The 20,002-nt window shown below is 46.8% G+C and overlaps 1 protein-coding gene across 1 annotated transcript in view; it reads left to right on the top strand.

The window, feature by feature from the left end:
- Positions 1 to 876: 876 nt before the first annotated feature.
- The window catches only part of LOC138489390 (zinc finger protein 436-like), a 42,481-nt gene continuing 23,355 nt past the window's right edge, over positions 877 to 20,002 (top strand). Inside the window, exon 1 of the mRNA XM_069617110.1 lies at positions 877 to 997. Within this exon, the coding sequence (XP_069473211.1) occupies positions 974 to 997 (24 nt within the window). The 5' untranslated portion in view covers positions 877 to 973. The remainder of the gene's footprint in view (positions 998 to 20,002) is intronic.

A 20,002-nucleotide genomic window follows, 5' to 3' on the forward strand; every position in this document is an offset into this window, starting at 1 on the left:
CTGTCTCTGGTTGCAAAGATCATGCAGACCTAGCCAGTAGCCACCATAAACCTCTAGGTTTGTGCTTTAAAATATGGGCTGACCGTGTAGGCGTGGCCTTGCGCAAATGTGGGCGGGGCATTCCGGTTACGTGTTCTCCGGGTTTTTTATTTTGAAATGTAGGCAAGTATGATGTTAGCATGCATGTAAAAGGTCATTTAAGTGACTAATGACCGTCCTGTGAAAGGGATCTGAACTGATCTCCTGCTAATGCGATGCCCTGAGCCTCTCCGGCTGTTTCTCTGGCTCATCGGAGCCTTCCTGAAACAGAACGCGGAGCTTCCAGAATGCCACGGTGACTAGTGTCTCAGGCTCTGCGCAACCTCAGTGAGGAGTACAGCGCTTCCGAACATGACTTGGGGATTAGTGTTTCCGGTTCTGCGCAGCCTCAGTGAGGAGTACAGGGCTTCCGAACATGACTTGGGGATTAGTGTTTCCGGTTCTGCGCAGCCTCAGTGAGGAGTACAGGGCTTCCGAACATGACTTGGGGATTAGTGTTTCCGGTTCTGCGCAGCTTCAGTGAGGAGAACGGCTTCCTAACATGACTTGGGACTAGTGTCTCGTCTTCTACGCGCCCTCACTGATGGGCACAGGGCTTCAGTAGTGAAATCGTCTCTGAGCCTGCCGTAGTGATTAGTCTCTCGGGTTTTACGCACCCTCAGTGGGAGGTACAGGGCTTTAAGCCTGATGCTGTCTCTGTGCATGCTTTGGTAATTTGTATTTTTACTTCTACGCAGACTCAGTAGAGAAGTTAAAGACTGATGCCGTCAGTGGCTTGTTTCGGTGACTAGTGTCCCTGCTTCTCCGCAGCCTCAGTGCAGCGCTGGGACACCTTAGACTCTCATCACTCACCAGAGAGAGGGAGGGTGTGCTGTCTCCTAGCTCCCTGCTCTCCCCTGTCCCTGTGAACCCTATACGAGATCACTGGGGGGAAATGTCTGGACGGGGGTCAGATGAGGTGAGTTGACTTTGCTGTTGTTTTTTTTTATTTTTTTTCGATTTAATTGATTACACAATTTTTTTCAAAATAAAAGAACCCCCAATGTTCCTTCTCCTGGAGATCGATCCCTTTGAAAGAAAAAGAGCGTCAAAAAAAGTCGTGTGCCAAAACAAAAGGCAAAAGGCTAGTGAAACAGAGTCGTGCTGTAGCTCCCGAAGTGTGATGGTGCAGGTAACAGTTCCTTCCAGTTTACATCTACCCTGGTGCTCCGGGTAGCAGTTCCTTCCAGTTAACATCTACCCTGGTGCTCCGGGTAGCACTTCCTTCCAGTTAACATCTACCCTGGTGCTCCGGGTAGCAGTTCCTTCCAGTTTACATCTACCCTGGTGCTCCGGGTAGCAGTTCCTTCCAGTTAACATCTACACTGGTGCTCCGGGTAGCAGTTCCTTCCAGTTTGCATCTACCCTGGTGCTCCGGGTAGCAGTTCCTTCCAGTTTCCTGGTGCTCCGGGTCAATGTTTTTGATGAAGGTCGCTACGCCTATCACACAGCGATTGTCATCAGCACTTGTCAGCGCCGTCCACCAGTTATCTTCTGTTAGTGTAGTAAAAGACTTCAAGATTTTACCTAGGGATGCTGATCTGGCGGTTTGCGTCCCTTAACATTCCAACAGAAGATGTCTGCGTGTTTCAACTTTGTCCACGTTTTTGCAGAATCCGCACGTGTCCGTGGATGAAAGCTTTCTTATAAAGACTATTTCATTAGTTTTAAGTTAGATCAACCGAAATCTCAGGAAGGTTCTGCTTAAGCTCTTGTCTGGAAATTTTTCCAAGTAGCTTCTCACTTCATTTACTTTCTTGGGCGACGTGGGGAAAGGTTTAGTCAGACTGTACTTGTTTGCAGTCTCTCCAGTGGTTATCGAGTCTAACTCAGAGTTTCTTGGTCACCTTGTCAGGGTTGGTTAGAAGTAATTCAACAGGAGCGTCTAGCCCTTTCAATAGACAGATGTTCCAGTTCTTCCATTTTGTCAATGCGTGGATGTTACCAGCTTCCATTTCTTTACTAACCAATTGCAATGCCTTTGGTTTAGCATCTAGGAGAACTGGGAGAACGATGAGAGACATAATTCACATCTGACGTTTGCTGTTGTTGCCTCCTGGTCTGCAGCCATTGGCTTCTTTCACAATATTTCTTGAGCACCAGGGGACATGTCTCCCTTCCCCTGGCCTGATGTGCACTTTACAATGCCAAGAGGATGACTCTCTCCTCTCGGCTTCTTGATTCTAACCATGTTTTGCAGATTCCAGACACCAGTTTCTCTGCTGACAAGTGCTGCATTTGGCTTCTTGAGCTGTACTATTTTTATGCAGGCACCAGACCATGGTTTCTTTTCTGAAAGGATTTGAGATATTCTCTCACCAAGTACTGTGACGAAGAAGAGGGTTTCTCGACTCCTTACACCCATACTACTTCTCCGGCTCCCATGTTAGCTCACCCCTGCCGGTTCTTCTGAGCCTCCCCCATTACCTTTTGTGTATGTCAGGTGCTCGGCTGATTGTTGTTGGGTCGTCTTCGCTGCATGCGTTGTGCCGCCTCTTCTCACGTTGCTCATCCTGGTCAGTTCTCGTGGATCTGATGTTCTCTGGATGGTGTCGGTATGACTCTCTCTCACCACATCACTGTCTCGCAGCTCCCTTTGGTCTGCAAGCTTTCGGTCTGCTGGCCTTCAGCAGCACCTCCAGGAAAAGGAGCTCCAGTATTCCTCCAATAACAGGAGCAGACTGTTCTCGGTTCTCTGTCTGACTGCCAGCTTCTTCTTTGTACTTCCCGGGTTTCCTGCAGTGGTTTCTATAGTCTTACAATGTCCCTGAAGACTGGGATGCTCACTTTGGTTATCCGGTGTGCCTTTCCTCACTCGATACGTCTTCTTCAATCCTGTATGATTATGATCACTCTCTATTGTGCTGTCTGCACTCTTCCTCATCCCAAGTTTCCAGTACACTTCGAGCAAGTATTTCCTACTCTTCCTCATCTCAGTGGTCCACCTAATGGGTGGACTATCTACTTGGCACAAGTATATTTTACAAAAGTGAGAATCAGTCACTATCACTTCAGTTCATTTGAGTGTGTGTTTGCTTACTATTACAGAAAATCTAAATCTACAAGTTGTAACTACGACACCATATATGAGATACGTTTTCAAATGTCCTATGCACCCTGCTTGTCCAAAACGGTTGTTAGTTCGAGTTGTAGTTCATTACAGTTAGAGAATCTTCAATTCTCAGCAACAATTTAGTAAGTGCCAAAAGAAATCGGATGCTATCGCTCCTTATGCATCTATCCCAAAAAGACTGTTGAGCTATAAGAGTAGCCTCAGGATAATACATGCCCAACATTTTGAATCTGTCCTGTTCAATGTTAGAACAATATACTACTAAATGTTTTAAAGTTTCTTGCGGTTCCATGTCCAGTCAGAAGCAATATGTGTTTGTTATGGATATAGAATCAATCTTATACCAATGTCGGGACCGTTATAATGTAGTAAGTATGTCCGTCTGGCTTTATCACATGGATATTTCAATATATATAGAGGTCGAGAGTCTATTTTTCTGGGGTATAAAGCATATTCTGCATAGGTTTTGTAAGTATAATTTGTATCGATAGTATTTATCCAGTCTAATTTGTAGAGTTTGCGTTTGACACTAAGTAAACCCTGGATAAGATCTTCTACCGTAGCATTAATGTTAGTAAGAACTAATTTCATATTAGCTTCAAATACAGCAATAGATGTCAAACTGCCATCAATCAGCACCCCGTTGAAATCTTGATAAAGGGAATTACAAAGCGGAACAAGCATTTTGGCATAACTACATAATTTGCTCCAAACAAATCAGGAAGCAAGGGATAATAACCCTAATTCGTGCTGTATGATTGAATTAGGTACGGCAGACGCTAAGCCCAAAGTTTCTTTCCATATTTGACCTTGAATACGATTTAATACACAATCAAGGTTCGAAAGACATGTATCCAGACCAAACAAAAGAATCGGTTCCACCTTTAATAAGTAAAAATCAATTATAGGCAATAATAAGAATTAACAGTGTTTTTTTAGCACAATTCTCATTTGCGATATCAAGGGACGAACCTTAGTTTTTAGGCCTGAGGACCAGGATTTAATTGAATTCGAGTCAGAAATTGAGTATCCCAGATAACGTAAAGAGGTCACACATTGAAGCGGGGATCTAGATATCTGTGGCTTGAGGCTCTTTTTGTTTGTGAATATAATGATCTTGGATTTCAGAGAGTTAGCCTGTAGATTGTCTTTTTCTGCGTATTTAGAGAAGGCATTAAGCTTGGTTTGGAGGCCAGAGACGGTTCAATCAAATAAGATGATGCCATCTGCGAAATACATCCAGTGCAAGAGTAGTCTATCTAATCTCGCTGCGTACATAGATGGATCAGACCAGAGTTCATCTATACCACATATGTAAAGATTAAATAACGTAGCAGCGAGATTGCACCCCTGCTTCACACCTATCGAGGTCGAAAATGGGGGAGGCGGGGTGAGAGCACAGTCCCTGGTGATATGGACTTGAAAGGTGGTGTTGGTGTGAAGCATGGCTATAAACTGCACACTATGGCGTGGAAAACCAAGTTTTAACATCTTTGCCCATAGCGTTTCTCTGACAACACAATCAAAGGCCGAAGATAGGTCTAAAGTTGTCATATATGCAGCACCTGAATTTGAGGATTTTGATTTCGCCAACACATTGGCAACTATAATGGCATTAAGTGAGGTTCCCATTGCTTACCAAAAGCTCCCTTGATATTTAGAGTAGATGTCGTTCTCCCGGATGAAGCTTTAAAGGTGTAGTATTGCATAGACCTTGGCAGCATCATCCATGAGGTCTACTGGGCGGTAATTAGATGGGTCATGCACACCAACCTTCTTGAAAACTGGAATAATAATGGCATTATGCCATGAAGCTGGAATATTATTGGAGAAAAGAATATGATCAAATTTGCTCCAGAGAATCGCAGCCTAAAAGTTGGGATCCGATTTTAAGATACAGGAAGGAATTCTGTCCAGACCCGCCGCTTTCAAGTTCTTTAACCGACCAATTGCCCATATAACTTCCTCCAAAGGAAATGAAATAAGCTTAACATTTGATGAAGGAAATATTTTAGGACCACAAGATTTGTGTTGAGAAGGTAATATGATTTTTTTCAAATATGTAAAGTTGGCAACAATCAGAGGAAATAGAGGATGTTAGATTATACTGATTGATGTGCATGTTTCCTCTTAATATAGCCCATATGCTACACGCCTTTTTACAAATTAGCCTCAACATTTTATGATTTTATTTAGATGCATCTGATATTTGATTACTTTCATTTGATTTCTATAGGTTTGACATATCCGTAGTTTGAGTTATTTATACACTGGATAACTTAGTGCTGATTTGAATAATAGCCGTAGATGACAATTCTTAACACGTTTAAGCTGAGCGATGGCCAGATTATAAGGATGCAGATGACTCTTGTGTGTTTTTTTTTAGCTTTCATCATTTGTTCGTTTAAATGAAATTTGATTACAGAGTTGTTCCAACTCTCTCTTTGAAGAACATTCATTTGCAGATCATTTTGATTGTACACACGCCAATAATCTCTGTTTACAAGATAAGTGAGTTCTCTGCACAACCTATGTTTCCAATGTACTGACGTCAAAAGTCTTTCTGTATGAGCCATTGCTGCAGCAGAAGAGGTGGGTATCAATTGAAATTGTAGATTGACGCAAAGATATGTGGTCAAATGGTCACTTGCAGGCGTTTCTGAGATAGTTACCAGGTGGACCGACCCAAGTACATTCAGTGAAACAAAAAAAATGGTCAATGTACGAGGATGCTAAACCTAGTTTCCAGGTCCCTGTGTGACAGCCACACTGACATTTCACCATATGTCAATTCCAGTGATAGAGATAATTCACCCACGATTTCCCTCTCTGCAGAGATGTTAAACAAGAGCTGTAAGAGTTCAATAGATGTTTTGATAAAGTGGGATTAAGACCTACAACATTGAAATCTCTGCCCAGTACGATGTAGTAATCAGAATTGTAAAGCAAAGCTTTTTCAAATAAACTGTGTCAAGACAGGTGAGGAAGTCGTCAAGGGTAATTTAAGCGGGATTCCAGTAAATATTTAGAATTAAGAAGATAGTTGCAATGTTGTGCGACTGAACATACTCAATTACCAAGATGTCTTCGGTACATGAGATCAAAGTGGATTTAGCCTCCACTTTATTGTTTACAAGAATCGTCAGTCCACCTGTGGGTCTACCGGCGACCCCATGAGTTGCCGGTTGGCAATAGCTTGTATAGTCATCCACACCAAAGAGTTTGAGATTCATGAATTCTTGAATGAAAAGTATAATTGGAGTGACATCACTAGAAGGGGAGTGGAGCCATGAATTTGAATTTTGCGAAACCACTACAATTCCATGATGCAATTTTTTATTTGATGTGGCTACACTTGCTTATTGGCTTTGGTCCATTCAGATATAGTAGTTAGCAGTGGAGCAAGCCAGGATACATGTGTAGCCTTCCTGACCAAAGAAGATGACTGAGCTATTGCATCAACATTAGAATGAGAGTCGTTCTGCTTTAGGTCAGGTGTTCTATTATTTGTTCCTGTAACAGGAAGTTGGACATTCAAGAATTTGTCTGCTTCTTCTTTTGAATTAAAAGGACGAAGAGATAGTCCTCTCAAACTTAAGTCCTCTCGATGTTCCCACAAGAGTTTGATAATGATATGCTAGTGTGGGCCACATATCTTACGCTAATTGTTGTAATTCGACAACCTAATCCATTCAATGTCATCAGAATGCAGAGTACGCAGTTGAGGACTAAATCTGAATGTATGGAATATAAATGAATGGTTGATTCTTTGTATACCATTTTTATCTGGGTCACTTATCCGTCCTAAGATGTTTGGATTGTCCATGGTGACCTCAGTTCCATAACTAGAAGTATCAGATTCGACTAATGGTGACTGCAATAGATTTAGTGACAGAACCATTAGAAATCTTTTAGTTAGGTTGTGGGCCTACATTCGGCACAAGTAAGATATTACCTGCCTTAGCTGTGGCACAAATAGTGGCTCCTTGAGTAGTCTGAGACTAAACAAGGTCAGAATCATTCTTCAATGATTTTGGAGACACTGGGCCTCATTAGGACCCTGGCGGTAGCCGTGCCTTTATTAAGGACACGGCTGGCGCCGGTAATTATTTTTTTTCGGGGCCCAGAAAAGGGCAATAACCGGGTCATGCCGATCTTGGCGGACCCAGTTATTGCCCTTTTCTGGGCTCCGGAAAAAAACATTCCCCATTCCCATTGGGCGCAATGGGAATGGGGAGGATGCTAACAACGGGCCCGCAAATTACGGGCCCGTTGTTAGCATCCTGGACTGCTAGCGGGACCAGCTCAGGACGCCTGGTCTGAACAGGCGTTCCTTAGCGGGTCCAGGAGCAGTCCTCATAATAGGGCAGCCCGTAATGAACGGTGGCGGTCCCGTACCGGCACCGTTCATTACGTGGCCGCCTGCCTCCTAATGAAGCCCACTATGTCAGAGTCCCTACTTAAGGTGCTCTTGGGCTTTGCCTGAATGCCTACTTCAATTCTCCCTGATGAGAATGGTTGATTAGGATTAATAGGTTGAATCAAAGTAAGTGCCTTAAAAGCGGTGGTGCCTTCTGCTTTAATGTGTCTAATAAATTTGTTACAAATTATAGGATAAAATTGCGACAATTGGATTTGTTTAGTATTCGATATAATAGTATGTTTTGGAGATGTGTTGGCATCTATGGAGGTAGCGAGCACTAAAGAAGAGGATGGCCCTTGATTAGCAGAGGGCTCTTCATTCAATTGATTTAGGTCTATATTTTCCTCATGTTCTGAGACGTTACCTTGTTTTTTAAAATGGTGGTTTTCTATTTGTGTTTTGATGTTTGGTTGTTTTTTTTTCCTGTAGTGTTTGGGGGTTTTTTTGCATTAAATGTCCATTTTTATTGCTCTAGCATTGGCACGCTTGAGCTTATGTCAGTACAAGAACGTTGTTGTGTCCAAATCTTTGTTAGGTGCAATGAGCCTGTTTGCAACAAGTGCTTCTTCTTTTTCTATATCTTGCTGCTCACTGATCTCAATAAGTGGTGATGGGCTATCGGGCGTGTTTGCCTGTGTGTCAAATGCCATACCAGTGTCAAATATCTTTGAATGAGATTGCTTAGTATCATCATGCGGGAAGGGCCTTTGTGAGATTAAGGGCCTCATTATGAGTTTGGAGGTAGCCATGGTGCTATTAGTGCCATGGCTGCCTCCAAAATCGTGTCCGGGGTCTGTGAATGAGGAATTACCGGGTCATTCCAACCTTGGAGGACCCGGTAATTTCTCATTCACAAAACCATTCCACATTCCCATTCGAGCCCCGTAGGGCTCAATGGGAATGGGGATGGAGCTAATAATAGGCCTGTTAATAATGGGCCTGTTATTAGCTCCTTGGTCCCCTCGCGGGACCCGCAAAGTACGCCTGGTCTGACCATTACCGGTGCCGGCAAACACATTCCGCCAACCTCGTAATGAGGCCCTGAGTGTCTAAAATGGCATCCAATTTGACAGTGTTTAAGTTCACTGCTTCAAGCAATGTTAGAGATGGAGAATCGTCCACCAAGGCAGTTTTTGCCTCACCAACTGAGACTACTTCACCATAAGTATGTGAAGGAGAATCACCCAACATAGCGTTCTTATAAGTTTGGGTGGTTAATAATGAAGTAGGTGCTTTAACTTGTTCTATAAGTGTGTCGAGAGTGATTAGCTTCTCCGCCTGAAAATTTGAGTGAGCAAGCATGAATCCTTCAAGTCTGTTTATCTTGCTAGTAAGGTCCGAGAGCGAAAACTTAATACTATCCAGATCAAGGCGAGTCTTCTCGTGACCCCCCTATCTAGCAAGATAAGGATACGAGTTATCACGGGAAAGGTTGAGCTCTCTGAGTTACTGCTCTCACCAAAAGGAGGGTTGCAATTATGTGAAGAATTTACTTTTGGTCATGGGCATTTGGGAGCGGGCCATTGGCCATCGCTTTAGGTAGACCATATGATTGTTTGTGTGATTTGAATATGATCTTAGTGGTGGGTGCCTTATTGGGAGAAGTTGGCGAGCTAGTTGAAGGCCGCTCTTTCAAGGGAATGTAGGACTTGTCTTGAGGTGAGCTGAAATCGCCACCATTTGCGCCGTGAAAGTTATGTAAGCATATTTTCTCGACTTCTGAAGGCAACAATGCGGCAGGCGATGAAGGATCCAAAGAGACTCTAAATCGTCTGCCCCATTCTGCCTGAAGTGTAGGTGGTAAGATCGACATATCTGATACAAGGTTATAAAATTGGGCTACCCGACCAATGTCGACAGTCAAGTTTGCTGAAAGATTTTTGTCAATAGAGACGTTCAGTGATTCAATCTGAGTTGCTCCCTCATTGTGCCCTAAAGGCGCGGAGGGCAGAGCATGTACCTGTGCTTGAAAATGATTGTTCTGAACATAGTCTTGGTTGTTGGGTTCGACTGCATGGGATTGTTGACTATAAGGGGTGGTATCATAGTCCATGACACGTTCATTCAGCATTAAGTGCTGTGTACGTTCACTTTCTGGGTGAGCAATGGATTCATGAAATTGAATGGGAACTGTGGTGTTCAAACGAGTTTGCACCTGTCCCTCAGATGGACACTTGCCACTATGTAGGCTGCCCACCATTTTATCTAAGTACGGGGGTTCTACAGAGCCCAGCTATACACCAAGATAGCTATGCTAAGTCTTAGTGATTTCTGCCGTTCAATGAGGACGATCCACCCCACAGAGAAACCAGCGCGTAACCACAAGACTACCTAAAGGGCACTGTGGCAATCAGGGTACGCGGAAATAGAGCGTTCTAGTTTCGTACCTATTTACCAGTTTCAATTAATAGTGAAACCAATGTCCAAAGGTAATTGATACTATTACAAAAACAAACAACCGCTTAGAAACCATTGTAGGTTCTGGTCAGACACTCTGAACCAGAATATAATAAAGGTGGAGCGTGAAGGCACGCACCGACTACCTTGACACAAGTATTCAGTAAATATTTCCCTCAATTGCATTGTACATAGACAATCAAAACTTGATAAAGTTACATGCAAAGTATGATATGGTATGATATGGCATTTATAACGCACCTATACACAAGTGTTTCAAGGCGCGACAACGGACTGAAAAGGAGACGTGCCAGTTGGTCAGTGTGTGTATAGTACAAGTAGGGAGGCTGTTTTCAAAAAAGAATTTTTAGTGAACATTAAGTTGCATCCTAGAGACAGTTTTAAATGTCATATCAAGGCGTAATAGCATAAGATGAGAATCCTAAGTGGTATGCCCCAAAATAACAATTATGATGATCAAGACTAGCATTCACTGTAAAGCTGAGAAATGTATCCTGAATATTCCCAACACTAGCACCAAAAACAAAATTAGCACAGAGGCGAGAACGACAGACTTTGCTCGGAGGAAACGCAGCTCTATGGCGTTACCTAGATTAGGCTGTTGGTCATGTTTAATATAACGCAAGCAACGTTCAAATGAGCACGAAACACTTGCCTTAAATTCAGGAATACCACCTCAGTAAATAATATTGCTTTAGCAAGCAAACCAAAAATCGCAGTATATGCGCACCCACGCACCCTGCTTCCCGCTCACGCGATCAGCCAAACAGCCCTACACCTCGGGCACACTTCTGGTGCACGCGCCCGAAGATGAAGTAGGGTTGCTGGGTAAAGGTGGGCAGGCCCAGGTGACAGTAGCGAGCGGGCGATTTGGAGCACGTTAATGAAAAGTTTTGCCGTGTGAGGTCAGGAAAGCTTCTTCACACGCATGGAGCAGGGACCAAGCGTTGCAGACAAGGAGTCCAGCCAAACAGCCCTACACGTCCGGGACACACAATTGTGGGGAACTTGTGTTTCATGCCCAGGTGTTGAGGGGTGTATTATGGGCATACTGTGTTCTCCCGGAGAAGGTGCCTCGAGTCCCATTTGGGCGATCCCTCCCCATGAGATCTCCTTCTGATTTCTACCCCCAGGGGAACTATCGGGTAGCGGCCTCACCTCCCCGACTTCATGGGAAGGGGTTCCCCCTAGGGGAGAAGGGACGACATCCAAGGATTTGTCACAATACTCTGGCTCTTCAGGAAGAAAGTGCTGTTAGTTTCAGCAGGTTTCTCAGAATTCGCAGCAGGCTTCTCCCATGGGTTTCCTAAGATTCACAGCAACACCGATGTGTGCCCTCTTCCCCATTCAGCAGCCCTCCTTCCAGTGTTTCCCACCCCAGGAGTCAGCCCTTGTGTTAAGGAAGCATTAACAGGCACAGCTGCTTCCTCTGGGAGTCTCTCTCCTTCTGCACATTCCCAGCCCATCCGTTTTATACTCTTTCATGCCTAAGGCTGTTTCTGATGGGTTACTCCCATGCTTGTTAGAACTCTTTTTAGTTAAGGCCTGGTGTTGAGTGATGACCAGATGACCTATGTTGCTATTAATGAGGGCCCACAAGGTTTTAAAGGCACCTGCAGCCTTCTGCAGCATCATCTTGGAATTGCTGGTAGCATGGTAGATGACTCTGCAGTGTCCCCCTGTCTCTGCTGGTAGCATGGTAGGTGACTCTGCAGTGCCCCCTGCCTCTGCTGGTAGCATGGTAGGTGACTCTGCAGTGTCCCCCGGTCTCTGCTGGCAGCATGGTGGGTGACTCTGCAGTGTCCCCCTGCCTCTCCTGCATCCTGAAGATCGTCCCACAGCATCATCTTGGAATTGCTGGTAGCATAGTAGGTGACTCTGCAGTGCCCCCCTGTCTCTGCTGGTAGCATGGTAGGTGACTCTTCAGTGCCCCCCTGTCTCTGCTGGTAACATGGTAGGTGACTCTGCAGTGCCCCCTGTCTCTCCTGGTAGCATGGTGGGTGACTCTTCTCTGCTGGTAGCATGGTAGGTGACTCTGCAGTGCCCCCTGTCTCTCCTGGTAGCATGGTAGGTGACTCTGCAGTGCCCACCAGTCTCTGCTGGTAGCATGGTAGGTCACTCTGCAGTGTCCCCCTGTCTCTGCTGGTAGCATGGTAGGTCACTCTGCAGTGTCCCCCTGTCTCTGCTGGTAGCATGGTAGGTGACTCTGCAGTGTCCCCCTGTCTCTGATGGTAGCATGGTAGGTGACTCTTCAGTGCCCCCCTGTCTCTGCTGGTAACATGGTAGGTGACTCTGCAGTGCCCCCCCCGTCTCTCCTGGTAGCATGGTGGGTGACTCGTCTGTGCTGGTAGCATGGTAGGTGGCTCTGCAGTGCCCACCTGTCTCTGCTGGTAGCATGGTAGGTGACTCTGCAGTGCCCCCTATCTCTGCTGGTAGCATGGTAGGTGACTCTGCAGTGCCCCCACTGTCTCTGCTGGTAGCATGGTAGGTGACTCTGCCTTGTCCCCACTGTCTCTGCTGATAGCATGGTAGGTGACTCTGCCTTGTTCCCCTGTCTCTTCTGAGTACTGAAGATCGTGCTGCAGCATCATCTTGGAATTACTGGTAGCATGGTGGGTGACTCTGCAGTGCCCCCTGTCTATGCTGGTAGCATGGTGGGTGACTCTGCAGTGCCCCTGCCTCTGCTACTAACATGGTAGGTGACTCTGCAGTGTCCCACTGCCTCTCCTGTGTCCTGAAGATCGTGCTGCAGCATCATCTTGGAATTACTGGTAGCATGGTAGGTGACTCTGCAGTGTCCCCCTGTCTCTGCTGGTAGCATGGTAGGTCACTCTGCAGTGCCCCCCTGTCACTGCTGGTAGCATGGTAGGTGACTGCAGTGCCCCCTGCATCTGCTTGTAGCATGGTAGGTCACTCTTCAGTGTCCCCCTGTCTCTGCTGGTAGCATGGTAGGTGACTCTGCAGTGTCCCCCTGTCTCTGCTGGTAGCATGGTAGGTCACTCTGCAGTGTCCCCCTGTCTCTGCTGGTAGCATGGTAGGTCACTCTGCAGTGCCCCCTGTGTGACTCTGCAGTGTCCCCCTGTCTCTGCTGGTAGCATGTTAGGTCACTCTGCAGTGTCCCCCTGTCTCTGCTGGTAGCATAGTAGGTGACTCTGCAGTGTCCCCCTGTCTCTGCTGGTAGCATGGTAGGTGACTCTGCAGTGCCCCCCTGCCTCTGCTACTAGCATGGTGGGCGACTCTGCAGTGTCCCCCTGTCTCTGCTGGTAGCATAGTAGGTGACTCTGCAGTGTCCCCCTGTCTCTGCTGGTAGCATGGTAGGTGACTCTGCAGTGCCCCCTTGCCTCTCCTGAGTACTGAAGATCGTGCTGCAGCATCATCTTGGAATTGCTGGTAGCATGGTAGGTGACTCTGTAGTCTCCCCCTGTCTCTGCTGGTAGCATGGTAGGTGACTCTGCAGTGTCCCCCTGTCTCTGCTGGTAGCATGGTAGGTGACTCTGCAGTGTCCCCCTGTCTCTGCTGGTAGCATGGTAGGTGACTCTGTAGTCTCCCCCTGTCTCTGCTGGTAGCATGGTAGGTGACTCTGCAGTGTCCCCCTGTCTCTGCTGGTAGCATGGTAGGTCACTCTGCAGTGTCCCCCTGTCTCCGCTGGTAGCATGGTAGGTGACTCTGCAGTGTCCCCCTGTCTCTGCTGGTAGCATGGTAGGTGACTCTGCAGTGCCCCCTGCCTCTCCTGCGTCCTGAAGATCGTGCTGCAGCATCATCCTGGAATTGCTGGTAGCATGGTAGGTGACTCTGCAGTACCCCCCTGTCTCTCTTGAGTACTGAAGATCGTGATCGTGCTGCAGCATCATCTTGGAATTGCTGGTAGCATGGTAGGTGACTCTGCAGTACCCCCCTGTCTCTCCTGAGTACTGAAGTTCGTGATCGTGCTGCAGCATCATCTTGGAATTGCTGGTAGCATGGTAGGTGACTCTGCAGTGCCCCCTGCCTCTCCTCAGTACTGAAGATCGTGCTTGCAGCATAAGCAGTGATACACAAGGAGCTCACCCCTTCCTTCCCTTGCTCTCGCTCCTGTAGAGCCTATTCTTTCCTGCTATTTTGAGAATACCACAGGTTTGCAAACAGTACCTCTCTAACTGTTACATGTTTGTTGCTCCAATCCCCTGATTTCAGAAACCAGTGGCAAAGCTTTGTGGGAGTTGAAGTCCACCAGGTCATAATACCAAAGGTTTGCCACTTGGGCTGTCTTTCTGCATCTCTGGAGGAACAGTGAACCAGCGCGATTCCACCTCATCCACTCTGGGAGTGGGTCAAATGGGGTAGCCCCTGGACCAGCTCAGTCCCTGTTGGCTCGCCTCCTCCACATGCCAAGGTGAGGCGTTCAGTTGGCACACCACACCTGCCCTCGGAACCCATTCCTCTCATATGCAGGTGAGGGGTTAGAATCTGACCTGCATTCACAAAAGAGGTTCCTGGATGGATCTGCACCACACGGCATCTACCAGAGAAGAGAGGAATGCAATCAGATGTCTTTCAAATGCGTTAGCCAATCAGTGGCAAGGAGGACATATAGTCACTCTTGCAGTAACATGTGTGGTAATCTATTCATATCACAATATTCTCCTTTGGCAGAATATTGTTTAGTATTTATCTCAGCCCACCATGGTATCAGGTAATATTATCCCCACCAAAAATATCGCCGTACATAAGGTCGTCGAGAACGGCCATAGGCGATATTTTTGGTGGGGTGGGTTGCAGGGGTGTCCCCCGCTCCCTTTTAAAATATATGGGGGTTGCGGGGGTGTCCCCCGCAGGTTCCATGGGGTAATATCGCCGCAAAAATATGGCGACATTTTTGTATGGCGATATTTTTGCGGGGATATATATATATATTTTTTTAATTTAAATTTGTATAGCGCGCAAGCAGCCCAGGGGCATTGAGGCGCTGTTACTTGCATGAGCTTAGTTACAGGCATGGTATCAGTAAGAGGCATATTACAGATAGGTACAAGCATGGTTATCATTACAGCTTATGCGGTTGGTCAATACAACTTAAGCAGTGGGTCCTATGATTGGTATTCATGCTGCTGCGAGGGACCTTATGAGAAGAGGGTGGTTTTCATTGCTTTGCGGAAGGCGAGGAGGGAGGGCTCACTGCGGATGGTGGGAGGTAGGGCATTCCAGTGAGTGGGTGCGAGATAAGGGAAGCTGGATCCACCTGCTCTGGATCTTTTTACTAGTGGCACAGAGAGCATGTTGGTGTAGGGTGATCTTGTTGGTCTTGCAAAGGCGACGGAGTGGATTCTTTGTGAGAGGTAGTCGGGGGCAGTGAGATGGATGCATTTGTGTGTCAGTGTGAGCGCTTTGAAAATTATTCTCTCCTTTATTGGGAGCCAGTGGGCTAGTTTTCTGGCTTCCGAGATGTGGTCCCTTTTGGCAATACCTTGGGCTGCTCGGAGAGCACTATTCTGGATGACTTGTAGCCTCTCCAAGTTTCTTTTTGAAGTTCCTAGGAAGAGTACGTTGCAATAGTCTAGCCTGGAGCCGGTGATGGCTCTGGCTATGTTTGTGCAGTTCTCTTTGGAGAGGAAAGGCCTGACTGCGTTGATCAGTTTAGCATGATATGCGGCTGAGGAGGCAATGGCGTTGACTTGTCTGTCCATGGAAAGGTTAGAGTCTAGATAGACTCCAAGAGTTTTGACTGAGTCTGAAACAGGTATTTTGATGGTGTCGATGGTGAAGTGATTGAATTGGGAGTCAAGTTTTTTTAGCGTTTCGGGGGAACCTACCAGTAGGAGTTCTGTCTTGTCAGAGTTGAGGCATAGTCCATTGTCTGCCATCCAGGCTTGGATGGTGTTGTAGAGGTTGTTAAGGGTCATGGAGTCAGTGTCGTAGTTGCCTCTGAGGGTAAGGAGGATCTGGGTATCGTCTGCGTAGTTAGTGTAGGATATACCCATAGCGTCGAGGATGAGGAAGAGGGGTTGTGTGAAGATGTTGTAGAGTGTGGGGGAGAGGCATGAGCCTTGGGGCACGCCAAAGAGTATGATAGTGGGTGAGGCAGAGGCTAAGTCGGAGAATACTTGCATGGTTCTGTCTTGTAGGAAGGAGGTGATCCATGCTGTGGCGTCAGGGGAGAACTTGGCAGTGGAGGAGAGATGATGGCATAGGACGTGATGATCTACGAGATTGAACGCTGCAGATAAGTCAAGGAGTAAGAGAAGAGCTGGTTTGCCCATGTCTCTGGCATCGTCCATTTGGTTTTTCAGGTCAAGCAAGGCGGTTTCAGTCCCATGTCTCGGGCGGAAGCCAGATTGGCGGAGTCCCAGGAGTTTGTTTTCTTCGATGAAGTGCTGAACCTGCAGATAGGTTGCTTTGTCCAGTATTTTGAGGAGGAAAGGGACAGTGGTGATGGGTTTATAGTTGTTGGGGGAGGTGGGATCGAGAGTTGTTTTTTTTAAGAGGGGCGGACCCATGCTTCCTTGAGGGAGGTGGGGACTTTCCCTTTTGCGAAGGAGGCATTAACAAATGTTGTCAGGAAGGGAGCAAGCGCTTCAGTGCAGTCCTTGATGAGAGTGGCTGGGCAGGCATCACCTTTACAGTTGGATGGTTTGATGTTCTTCATTATGTTAATGATGTCCTTTTCCTTTATGGATTTGAAGGAGAAGGGTTGGGGAGGGTCTTGGGCTGGTGGTGGGACAGGGATATGAGTATTGGGCAGGGCTTGTTTGGTAGCTAGTATTTTGCTTTGGAGGCGGCTCAGTTTTGTTAGCATTGCCGTTTGAATTTCATCGTACCAGGCTTTGTCTTTGGTGAAGTTCTGGGGGGTGGGAGTAGGAGTCTCTAGCTCCCTAAAAATTGCAAAGATTTCTTTTGTGCTGGATTGGGCTTCCGAAATTCTGGATTCAAAAGATTTGGATTTTGCCCGGGTGATAGCTTTTTTGTACCCCGTAGAGCAGGCTTTAAAGATCAGCTTGTCTTTGTCAGTGTGGGACGTTTGCCACTGAGTAAGTGCTGCCTTTTTCTCGTTTCGGAGTGCGAGCAAGTCTGGGGTGAACCAGGAGTTAGAGTGGGTGGTGGGTTTGTATTTACGAGGTTTTAGTGGGGCAATGGAGTTGATAGCTGCTTTGATGGCAACATCGTAGGTTGATGCGAGAGTTTCTGGGTCCGTGGAAAAAAGTGGTCTGAAGGCTGGGCCTTGGAAGAAGGGCAGTAGTCTTTCCTTAGTGAGCTGGCGGGAGCTTCTTGTGAGGCAGGGTGGTAGGGGTTGGGGTGGCGGGTAGAGGAGCTGGTGGTGAGGATGCTAAATGTGATGATATGGTGGTCAGACCATGGGATAGGAGTGTTTCCAGTGATGATGAGTGGGCAGTTGTGCTGAGCAATCCAGTCGAGTGTTCTGCCCTGAGTGTGCGTTGGGCTAAAGATGGTGTTCTTATAGCCTAGTGTTGTTAGGGCTGAGTCAAGGGATTTGGCTGCTGGGTCCTTTTTATCCTGGAGGCCTAGGTTGACGTCCCCAAGGAGAATGGCTTTCGAGTGTTTTTTGAGGTTGTCAGATAGAAGATGGATGAGGGAGGCTTGGAAGTCTCCTATTGGGCCAGGAGGGCGATAGACAATATGAGCGGCAATGGTACAGTTGGGGGAGAGGATAATTTTGACTTGGAGGTAGTCGTTGTTGTTATGTAGGGATTTTTCTACCTTTCTAATACTATAGCAGTCCTTAGCGATGATTGCGACACCTCCACCTTTAGAGGGGCGATCTTGTCTGGTGATGGAGTAGCCAGAAGGGAGTGCCAGGGAGAGCGCAGGGCCAGAGGCCTCGTGTAACCAGGTTTCTGATATCATGAGCAGGTCAAGGTCATGGGTGGTTATGAGGTCGTGGATGTCTAGAGCGTGGGCGCTGATGGATCTAGCATTGATCATGGCGCATTTGAGGTGGGGTTCTGTGACGGCTAGGGAGGGGTCTGTGGGAGGAGAGGGTGAGGTGGTGGGCATGGTCGGTGTGGAGCTGGGGGCTCCAGTGGTGTCGTGGTAGGGGGCAGTAGAGGAATTGCATATCACACATTTAGCACTGGGGGGCGCAGTTCTAGAGGTGGTGGGCACAGGTGAGATCACATTTGGCACAATAGCATTCACATTTAACCTATATTGTGCCCTATGGTCACCATTAGACCACATTTAACCTATGCTGAACCCTGTGCTGTGCCTTATGGTCGCCAATAGACCACATTTAACTTATGCTGAACCTGCGTTGTGCCCTATGGTCGCCATTAGACCACATTTAACCTATATTGTGCCCTATGGTCGCCATTAGACCACATTTAACCTATGCTGAACCCTGTGTTGTGCCTATGGTCGCCATTAGACCACATTTAACCTATGCTGAACCCTGTGTTGTGCCTATGGTCGCCAATAGACCACATTTAACTTATGCTGAACATGCGTTGTGCCCTATGGTCGCCATTAGACCACATTTAACCTATGCTGAACCCTGTGTTGTGCCCTATGGTCGCCAATAGACCACATTTAACCTATATTGTGCCCTATGGTCGCCATTAGACCACATTTAACCTATATTGTGCCCTATGGTCGCCATTAGACCACATTTAACCTATGCTGAACCCTGTGTTGTGCCCATGGTCGCCATTAGACCACATTTAACCTATGCTGAACCCTGTGTTGTGCCTTATGGTCGCCAATAGACCACATTTAACCTATATTGTGCCCTGTGTTGTGCGCTATGGTCGCCATTAGACCACATTTAACCTATGCTGAACCCAGTGTTGTGCCCTATGGTCGCCATTAGACAGCTCTCTCCTAGAACTGGAAGGATGCCACACCTAGCATTAGCCCTCAGCAGTCACAACCACATTACTCAGGCACCAATACCTACTTCAAACTTAAGCCAACTCACTACTAACGATATGCACCTTAAGCTCCCCACATTCTGCAAGGCCCAAGAAACAATACTATATGCCTCCCTTCCTTGTACCACTCCTAATAGAAACAACAGACTCCGCGCAAGACTAACCAAATTACATGAACCATTGAGAAGAACCCTTCCGGCCTCCAACCTCAAAACCAATTACAAACCTAGCTCACGAATGCCTAGCCATTCCAAACGGCCTACTCAAACATTTACCTCGAATGAGAACACCCTCCAGCTTAATAACCTCCATCACAAAGCTTGCACTACCACTGACAAACCCATCCGAGTCAACAAAACTCCCGAGGACCCCCCTCTCAAGGGAGCGCTCCTTAATGCTAGATCACTAGTCGCTCACGCTACGGATATTGCCGACTTAATCACAGAAGGGAACCTGGATTTTCTCGCAATCACGGAAACATGGCTCCATACTGCAGCAGGACCTACCCTCATGTTAGCTGTCCCAGACGACTACACCATTCTCAGACAAGACCGTGATAATACAAGAGGAGGCGGCATCGCTATCATCTCTAAAACGGCTCTTGGTCTCAGACTAGCCCCCACCCAATCTCTACAATCATGCGAATCCCTCACCGCCAAAATGCAGATTAATGAGTCACAATCCATTACCATACACCTCATATACAGACCACCTGGCCCTCTTGGTACCTTTGAGGAAGACTTGCATAATATAATCATGAACAACCTGAAACCCTCCACCCAACTACTTATATTAGGCGATTTCAACTTAGGATTCAACGACCAAACAGACAAAAATGCCACAGAAATAGCCAATACGATCAAAGCACTAGGCCTTACTCAAAAAGTCTCTACACCCACCCACATAAAAGGGAGAATACTGGACTGGGTAGCCGACCTCAACTGCTCTGCCACTATCACATCCATCCTGCCTTTAGCATGGACAGATCATTCTTTGATCTCCTTTCTCTTATCCACTGTCAGACCCACTCCACTGGCCCGACCACGAGCGCCACCATGCCTAACCACAAGTAATAAAAGTATTACGGTAGAAAAAATCATCCCCGCCATACTGCCTACTCTCAATACACTGTCTGATAATCTCGACCCC

Source organism: Ambystoma mexicanum, chromosome 9, assembly GCF_040938575.1.
Source record: "Ambystoma mexicanum isolate Mex_15411 chromosome 9, UKY_AmexF1_1, whole genome shotgun sequence".
NCBI lineage: Eukaryota > Metazoa > Chordata > Amphibia > Caudata > Ambystomatidae > Ambystoma > Ambystoma mexicanum.